The sequence below is a fragment of the Zonotrichia leucophrys genome, chromosome 4 (assembly GCF_028769735.1).
Source record: "Zonotrichia leucophrys gambelii isolate GWCS_2022_RI chromosome 4, RI_Zleu_2.0, whole genome shotgun sequence".
Taxonomy (NCBI): Eukaryota; Metazoa; Chordata; class Aves; order Passeriformes; family Passerellidae; genus Zonotrichia; species Zonotrichia leucophrys.
Window position 1 is genome coordinate 27,187,899 of NC_088173.1, and position 9,815 is coordinate 27,197,713.

The window sequence follows — 9,815 nt, forward strand, 5'->3', positions numbered from 1 at the left end:
ACACAAAGAAAAGTATTAGTGACTAATTTCACCATCATGCCAGAGACTGAAGGTACTAGGGAACAAAGCAGCAAGGAATGAAGCATGGATACAAACCAGCCATCTAATTGCTGTAGTTTATTTGCTTTCAAGATGTGTTTGTTGTCACCTCCAAGGCATGAGTGAGACTTGCCCTTAGCCACAGCAGAGCATTCCTTGTGCCCTTGTGGAGCACGCAGTGAACCCTGTCCTGTCTCTGCAGATCGAGTACGAACACAGAGCCCCCGAGTGCCGCCTGGGGCTGAAGGAAGGTCGCCCATTCTCTGGGGTCACTGCCTGCCTCGACTTCTGTGCTCATGCTCACAGGGACTTGCACAATATGCAAAACGGGAGTACTCTGGTAAGTCTGGGATGTGTAGCAGCCTCCTCTCTCCAGCACTCAGCTCCTGGCTTTCATTCATTATCTCCTCTCTGTTTAAATTTATATTGCATAATGCAGATAAGTAAAAAAAAAAAAATTAGGCAGTAACTGAGCTAAGTTACTACCCCCTATACATTTTTCTTTCACATGAATGAGACTTACAGTGCATTAAAGAAAGGTTTAACACAGACCTGGTAGAAGAGAAATGGTGGAGACAATGGAAAGAAGGTCCCAGCAGCACTGAAATGCTGTTTCAGTGGTCCTGGCACAAAATGGGTCCTATTTATCCTCCTGAAATCCTTCTTTTTCTAACAACTTTGGATTATATCTTCTAATAAAATAAAAGTAGAAACAAATAACTTATTTCTGAGAGAGAGTTTTGGAAAATTTGGATTTTATTCCTGCTTTGGATGAGCAGAAAGTCTGCTAGTCCATGTACCCTTGACTCTCCTCAGTTCTGATTTCTGGTAGGTACAGCAGAAGTTCTGTAGAAGACACTAGAAAAGCAAGCTGGTTTTGAATGTGTATTGGATTATTTCTGTAATAAAACAGTGGGGCCAAACATAGGAAAGAATACTCTTAAGGCTGTAATTAGAAGCAGCTCCCTAGATTCACAGTGCAGCTCTTATTATGACCAAAGAGAGTATCTAACTTTTTAACTCAAACTGAATTTTTCCTGGGTTTTCCTGAATGTTTCCAGGGTCTGACTTAACTCACAAGTTAATCACCCCTAATGTACATTTCCAGCTGAGCTTTCTTCCCAAAGCTGGGACAATTATTTTGCAGAACACATCCCTATCAGCACCTGTTTCCACAAAGATCCTCCCAATACCTGTTCTAGCTAGAACTAATACAACAGGCTCGCTGCAGTAACTCCCCTAAATCTTGTTATTAACACTACAGTTGCACTGTGAAGGGGGTGTGAAGTACAGCACCAGTGTGCTATATTGCACACTCTCTCTAATAGGTAGGTACCTCATGTATTGTAGTGAAAGAATCTTCAGGTGAGTACCAAGTCCCAAATTCCACTGCTTAAGCTCTCTAAGCAGTGGTACAATGGATCACAGAGTTTATTCCACATGAGGTTTCTCCCTAACTCTACTGTTAATTTGAGCACAAGTAAAAGTAATAGATATCTATACACCTTCTCTTTCTTTTAACACTGTCCAACAAAGTAATGGAAGAAATTACATTTGCAGGCTTGTGGTGATATGCAAAAATTGCACAGAAACTTACAGTTTACAAAGAGATTGCCAGATGCCAGCGCTGATAGTGTCAGGGCACAATGCAGAGGTAGAGTTTCAGATCTCTAATACACTTTCCTAACAGGTTTGCACACTGACTAGAGAAGACAATCGTGAAATTGGCCAAACACCTGAAGATGAGCAGCTCCACGTGCTCCCGCTATACAAAGTCTCTGATGTGGATGAATTTGGAAGCACTGAGGGCCAGGAGGAGAAGAAGAGGAATGGCAGCATCCAGGTCCTTACATCCTTTCGACGAAAAGTACGGATGTTAGCAGAGCCTGTGAAGACCTGTCGGCAAAGGAAGCTGGAAGCAAAGAAAGCAGCTGCAGAAAAGCTTGCCTCCTTGGAGAATGGGTCTAGCAAAGCTGAGAGAGAGAAGTCTGCTGCAGCACGCAACAAGCAAGGCACCTCTGAAGCAGCGGGTCATGCAAAGCAGCTGGCAGGTAAACACAGGAATCTGAGTGGGGTCAGCAGTGGTAAGCATCCTACAAATCAGGGCCAGTTATAATCAGCCTCAAGAAAACCATTATTTTCAGCCCAAGAATGTAATGAAGTAAAAAGGCAAGAGATTTATTGAAAGCGAATATCAACATTATATAAATACTAGAGTGCCAAATGTGGTACAACTCCAGAGAAGAAAAAATAAAAAAAAAAAAGTTGCAATGAGAAATCCTTTACTGTTGGATAATTAACACTTGTAGAAATCTAGAAACAAACTCTGCTTGCCATCCAGCATATTGTAAAGTTATGTTTAAAGGACTAGTAGAGCTAGAAGCCATGAAGAGAAGTTGTGGTGTTGCTGCCAAAGAATGACTTACACATCACTCAATGTCTGCCACTGTTACAGAGCACCTCCTGATTTCAGGAGATACAAGCATAACCTCTTTACCACTATTTATACCCTCTGCCTCAAGACCAAAAGCAAAGCAGGCTTTCCACAGCGGAGTAAGAGTTTATGGCAGTTCTCAGCAGCAGATTTGAGAGTCCTGAGCAAAGGAGTTATCAGACCTATTTTATTGTTGCAGCAGTTTTCGTAGAGAGGAAAAAAGTGATACATCTAGGGCCACCCAGAAGGTCACTGAAATACCTATGAATAGAAGTCAGCTGTCCCATGACCCAGGCAAGGGTTGTGACCATTAAATGATGCCATTGCACTTTAATGAATGTTATTTTTGCTCTCATGTCTTCAGTTAATCTCACTTATTACTGTGCTGCTCTGTCTACCAGTGAATGTTGGTTTTAACTAGGGACATTTCCTGGAGTCAGTTCTATTCATGTAGATGAGAAGCATTATTTATTCTTGGGGAAAAGAAAGTCACTTTGTGCACGGCTGTTTGGGAGCACTTTGATGCTCCATTTCATGGGCTACTTAAAAGACGATTCAACTCTTTGGATTTTGTGCATGGGACTCTGAACAGACTGCACTGTCCTCTTTTCCCCACTGCCACTAGCATCTGATCTTGTTGGACACATGCCAAAAAGGAAGAGTAGCCTTAGTATTTATTCAGCTTCTTAAAGGATGGCGTTTGAGATATGAGAAAGGGAGTGTCTGTTAATGAATCTACTTTTCTTAGAAATTTCATATGAAGTATGTAATTTGTTGGGTGGTTGGTTGGTTTGGGGCCTTTTTTTAAAAAGCCTGTTTGTTGTGTGGTTGTTTGTTTTTTCCTTTTTACATCTACAGATCTTTTACGTCTTTCAGGACCAGCCACACAACAACAGCAGCAGCAGCAGCAGCAACATCCACAGCGCTCTCTCCCTAACAACCCTCAATCAAATCCCATTAACTCTTACTCGGGTTCAGGTTCTGCAAATCTCTATGGAAGGTTGCCTAATCCAGCCAATGCTTATCCAAACTCTTCATACACTTCAGATCCATATGGAGGGTCCAATCCCGTGAACCTCTATCCAACCTCATCACAGTCTGCGGGGTCTTATTTGAATTCTTCCAGTCCCATGAACCCTTATTCAGGATCTTTAAGTCAAAATAACCAATATCCCCCCTACCAATGCAATGGAAACATAGCTATGGACAACTGCCCCTCTTACTTGGGCTCCTACTCCTCCCAGCATCAGCACATGGACTTGTATAGTTGCCAGAGCCAAGACCATATGTCTAAACTAAGTCTACCACCCATTCAAACATTATACCAGCATAGGTTTGGGAATAACCAGAGTTTTGGTCCCAAGTACTTGAATTATGGAAACCAAAATATGCAGATAGACTCCTTCAGTAATTGCACCAGAAGACCAAATTTACACCACGTAGGGTCATTTTCCCCTTACTCAACCCATGAGGCCAATGGCCATTTTATGGAGGTTGCCTCAAGGTTAAAATCTAATCTGAGTAATCCAAGCATGGATTATGCCTCCATGAGTAAAACAGGTGAACATCATCACATGCAACCCCCTCCACATTTATCACATGACTACCATTCTGCTCCAACTATGTTTAGTGGTCCCCCTAATTCACTGCATCTCCAAAATAAGGATAATGAAATTATTTCACACGCAGTTAATGGTTTGTCTAACATGCTTCCAGGTCAAAACCATGACAGGACTACTCCCCAGGGTGGTTTAGATAAAACTGACGTGCTGAATCCAGAAAAAGCAGAGGATCCCGATGAAGTCTGGTCAGATAGTGAGCAGAACTTTCTGGATCCAGAAATTGGAGGAGTGGCAGTTGCTCCATCTCATGGGTCAATTCTCATAGAGTGTGCAAAACGCGAGCTCCACGCAACGACTCCCTTAAAAAATCCCAACAGGAACCATCCCACCAGAATATCCCTTGTATTTTACCAGCACAAGAGCATGAATGAGCCAAAACATGGTCTGGCTCTGTGGGAGGCGAAGATGGCTGAGAAAGCAAGAGAGAAAGAAGAGGAATGCGAGAAGTACGGCCCAGACTACGTGCCTCAGAAATCCTATGGCAAAAAAGCCAAGCGGGAGCCCGTGGAGCCCCACGAGCCCTCTGAGCCAACGTACCTGCGCTTCATCAAGTCCCTGGCACAAAGGACACTGTCGGTCACCACGGACTCCACCGTCACCACATCTCCATATGCCTTTACACGGGTTACAGGGCCTTACAACCGATACATCTGACACCTTGACTGGTTACCTCATTTGAAAAAACACCTTGTCGCTAGGGTAGTGGTGCTTTAGGTTTCGTGGAAGGCAAGGGTGGAGAAGAAAACAGTGTTTTTACAGAGCTCATCAGTGGAAAAAGCCTCGGCACACCAGCAAAAAGAGGTAAATCTCACTAGAGCACTTGTTTTCCACTGATTTTTAAGTGGTCACAGATGGCACGTAGGAAACAGACCAAAGCATCCTATGCAAAAAAAAAAAAAAAAAAAAAATTACAAACAGAAGAAGAAAATAAAAGGAAAGAAAAACAGAGAGAACAAAACAAAAAAGTGTTTCACAATTTACATTGGAAAACACTGGCTCTATTACTGAAAGAGATAATCTGCAAATGGATTTTTTTTTCTTACAGTTTTTCACATCTGTGGCCACTTTTAATGTCATCAAGTTTGCATAGTCATGGAACAGGAGCAAAAACAACCCTAAAAATAATACTGTAGTATTACAACTGCAGGAATCTTAAAATAACATCTGGTGCTGAATCTATGATGTACTGAAATACTGGAATTATGGCTTTTTAACATGCAGTTTTTACTGTAATCTTAATAGTATTTTGATTTTATTTAACAAAGTAGATAAGACAAATAGACAGCAAAACACTGAATTTGTTTGAATATTCTAAAACCATGGTGCTATCCAAGAGAATGGTGTCTTTATTTTATCAGTGAAACAGTTAATGCCTTTATAACAAAATGTCAATGATGTAGTCAAATGTTCTTCAGCAACAGGGAGGACCTTTTCGTTCATGTATGTATTGAAGTTACCTGGTGTTAAAATAAGCTTACTTTTTAACATATGGGAATTACAAAGACCTCTGGATTTTGCTCATCCAGTCAAGTCCTAGAAAAGGACAATAAAATAGAGAGATATTTTTTTTTAAATAGTGTTTCAAAAGCACTTTGTCTACCTAAGCTTGGCAACTTGAACAATGCTAAGGTACTAAGACATTAAAAAAAAAAAAGAAGAGTTTACTTTGATTTTAAAAATGCAAAGATAATTTTTTTAAACTAAAAAAGCTTTTAAATACTTTTGGTTTAGCCATGCATCAGCTAGTGGGCTACATATCCATTTTTAATACAGTCAGTTATGGTAAAAATGGGGCTTACTGGATATAAGGGAATACTTTAGTACACAAAACACATTTTTTTCTGGTGCTCATCTCACACAGCTATACTGTAAACTGTTTTCTACAATTATTATGACAAGTTCATTGCTCAAATATGTACAGTTTTAAGGAAAGAATTTTATATTAACCACAGGTAATAATTAGCAGCATGCAACAGACTACACCTAGTTAGCTTGGGCTTCTGCTGTTTCTAGAGATCTGTGCGCTCCCACTATGGAATGGCAGAACTGCTTTTGTGTTGATAATTATGTACATTGTGGTGCAAGTCATTTCTCGGTGCAAGTGGCCTCTTTTCCAGAAAGACTGAGCAGACCGATGCCTACACAAGATGAATGAAACAGGGTTAGTTCTGTGCGATTCCGTTGATTCATAGAAAAAAAAAAATAGGCAGCTGGCTTGCTGTGGTGGTTTTAAATCATTAATTTCTATTAAAAAAATTTAAAAAGCAGGAGAGTTGTATAGTAAATTAAATTGTAAACAAAACTTTTTTTAACGCAATGCTTTAGTATTTTAGTACTGTAAAAATATTAAATCTATATATATTTGGGTTTTGAGCTGAATTCACATCATGGTGCTACTCAGCCTGCTACAAATATATCATAATGTGAGCTAAAAATACATTAAAAGGTTTGAGTGATGTTCCTACTTGTCATATACCTCAACACTAGTTTGGCAATAGGATATTGAACTGAGTGTGAAAGTTTATATATTGTATACCATCTTTTTCCCCCAACAGCCTTTGAAAAAAACAAACAAACAAAAAAAAACCTAAACAAAAAACTCTCAATACTTGACATTTTAGCAAGTATAACTTGAACTTCAACTTTTTTTTTTTTTTTTGGTTCTAAAAATTCAGGGATATTTCAGCTCATGTTCTCCTATGCCAACGTGTCACCTGTGTGTATGTAAAGCTGTTGTAGGTTAAATATATTATTCTTGGGTTTTTTGTTTTTGTTTTGTTTCTTTTTTCAGGGATTTAATGTTTTTCTTTTGAATCCCTTTTCTTATTTTTCTTGTATATGTATTGTGTAACTAAAACTAATTTTGTAAATTTGTTAGCTCTTTTTATTGTAACAGAAGTGTTTAAGAGATTTAGAATGTTTTGACTGTTTCAAATTATTAAACAAAAAGAAAGTAGAATGCACTGAGCTGATTAAAGGGAAAAATGTAAGGCAGGGGTTTGGCAAGTGACTGTTTGCTAGAGTTGTTCAAGTCACTCTCTAAACAAGGCTTCTTGGATACTGTAATTAATAAAATAAAATATAAAAAGGTACAGTCAGTACAAGGGCTTCCCTAAACATGCAAACCTCCATGTCCCAGCTATATCTTGTGCAATATACTGTAAGATTATGTTTGGTCAAAAAAAATTCTATACAACAGAATCACAACCTAACTCAAGTAAATCAAAGGAGGCCTTTGGGTTTAATGGTCAAATATTTATTACAGCAATTTTGGGTTTTCTCAGTCTGTGACTTTATCCACTCATTGAAACAAAAGTTTTGCCTTTTTGGGAAAAAAAAATGATGGTTCTATGTCAGATTAAGTAAATCATTATATATCTTCATCTTTTGGTGATTTTTTTTTAATCCTATCTAATTCATGTAATCCATAGTAGATGTTTGGTTAATATGCCATGCACCGTCATTTGCCAAACTGCTGGCAGCAGGAGCAGGAAGCTTAGTTGGAGAATCAGTTTTGTATTGTAAATACCCGAGCTGCAATTTTTGGTGTACAGGACCCTGCCTCAGTTGGAACGAATGACAAAGCAGACAGAGTTGCTTGTATAGGATTATCAGGTCGATTATAGCCATACTTGAAGATGCTTCTGAGAGTTGTCAACTTTACTTGAATGAATTTTTCATCTTGATTGACGCACAGCAGTATGAAGTTCACTTCTAAAGCTAGTGGTTAACTTGTGTAGGAAACTTTAGCAGTTTGACACTAAGGTAATGAACTTCTGTGTGCATTTTCTATGCTTATGTTCTACTTTTTTTTTTTTACTTTAGTTTCATTCATTTTCATGAGATGTTTGGTATGTCTATAAAAAGAATCCAAGGATGGTTATAAATACTGTAAGTATTGTAATGTAATGCAGGTTATTTGAAAGCTGTTTATTATTATATCATTCCTGATAACGCTGAGATGTGGGTGTTTTTAATAAAATTTATATTTATTTAATGCACTCTAAGTCTGTCTTGCAGAAACTTGTCTTTCCTTGTCATTTTTGCCAGCTAACAACAAAGCAGGCATAATGCTCAAACAAAGTGTATCACTAGGGACTTCAAAACAGGAAACCTAGACATCACATTTATTCCTAGTTCTGCTTTGACTCTTACTTCTAACAGGCTGGGACACAGGCTGCTGAGGCCAGGCTACTGCTCCATAAAATCTGTGTTTACAGGGAAGGAGGGAGGCATTTTTATGGGCAGGAAGAGACAGTAGAGCTTCACTGCAGTTTTTCCATTGGTGTTTGTGTACACAAATGAATATGGCATATTCACTGTGCCAGTGCCTTCACTGCTCAAGTAACAGCCACAAATGCACACCTAGCAGAGGCAGGACAAGGGGGAGACTCTAAGCATTCATTTGTTTGGGGTATTCAGCTGTACCTGGCTAAGCATTTTTCTACTTTATTTCAAATCACTCTCAAATGGTGGGAGGCTCCAACAAATAGTATTGTTCCAGGGGAGGACTAGATTGGATGTTAGGAAAAATTTTGTCACCAAGAGAGTTGTAAGATTGGAAAAGGTTGTCAGGGAAGTGGTGGAGTCACCATCCCTGGAGCTACTCAAAAGACTGCACATGTGGCACCTGGGGATAGGGTTTAGTGGTGGACTTGGCAGCATAGGTTTACAGCTGGACTTAAAGACCTTAAGCGACTTTTCCAACCTAAATTATTCTGTGACCAAGAAAACCTCAAAATCATTAAAGCCAAACCCCTCAGGTATAATCTAAATCACTCACAATCTAGAGAAAAGCAGAAGCAGTAAGAAAGTGTGTCTGAATCAATACCAGGACATACATTCTTAGAGGCATCAGACAAAACCTTGTTCTCCTGGACCCTTTGTTTAACTTCGGGGGATATCAAGACTGAATTCTGAAACAGCCTGTTCTGTGGGAGAAGACAGAAATTGCTCTCACCACAGTTGCAAAATGTTTCTGTGACAATAACAAGAATTCTCAAGGTTCCTTTTTTGAGAGCCTGAGTTTGTTATCAGCACTGGTCTCCCCATCTGTTGGGTTTTTGTGGTTGAGACGACCCTCGAGGTATTAGAAAGTCTTTTTTTCCCAGCCTCACAACTGAAGAAGTTGAGATTTGTCTGTTCTGCTTTTCAAGGTTGTTTATTTTTTTCTTATCTATTCCATTCTTTCTCTGACCTGCTGAGATCTGTCCAGTGGGTCGGATTGTGGCACAGTGACTGCCTTTGTGGTGGTGTTAACTTTTTATACTACAAACTGTGTGTACTTTATTTACAATAATTTTCCAATACCTATCACTTATGTTAGACAGTCTGTCTCTACTTTAAACCAATCAAAAAGTGTCACCATCCCAGCAGAAGATGGAGGACAAGAAGAAGGACAGGACACGCCCAGATTCCTCCATCTTGCTTCTGGAACCCTCATTCTAAAACCCCAAAATTCTACTTTTTCACCCTGTGACAAATTAACTATCATTTTACTCAAACTCTTGTGGTTTGTAAATCTTCACACAATGTTGGTAATTGTTTCCATGGACTAAAATCGAAGGCACAGGTGTTTTTGATTCCATGCCAAGGTCCCTGAGCCCCTTGCCAGGGTCTCAAATCACCCAGAGCAGCCAGAGGAATGTCCTGGGTCCCGACACCCATCCATCAACTCTACAGACCTTGGAAAGCCCCCCTGCTATGCACATTCAGAGCAG

General features: G+C 39.5%; 1 protein-coding gene across 2 annotated transcripts in view; it reads left to right on the forward strand.

Annotated features, from left to right (window-relative positions):
- TET2 (tet methylcytosine dioxygenase 2) overlaps positions 1 to 8,057 on the forward strand; it is a 71,196-nt gene extending 63,139 nt beyond the window's left edge. Inside the window, exons 8-10 of one of the 2 annotated variants that reach the window (XM_064710912.1) lie at positions 242 to 379; positions 1,730 to 2,090; positions 3,332 to 8,057. In XM_064710912.1, the coding sequence (XP_064566982.1) occupies positions 242 to 379; positions 1,730 to 2,090; positions 3,332 to 4,749 (1,917 nt within the window). In that variant the 3' untranslated portion in view covers positions 4,750 to 8,057. The remainder of the gene's footprint in view (positions 1 to 241; positions 380 to 1,729; positions 2,091 to 3,331) is intronic. The other variant, XM_064710913.1, reaches the window with a different exon arrangement.
- The last annotated feature ends 1,758 nt before the right edge of the window (positions 8,058 to 9,815 follow it).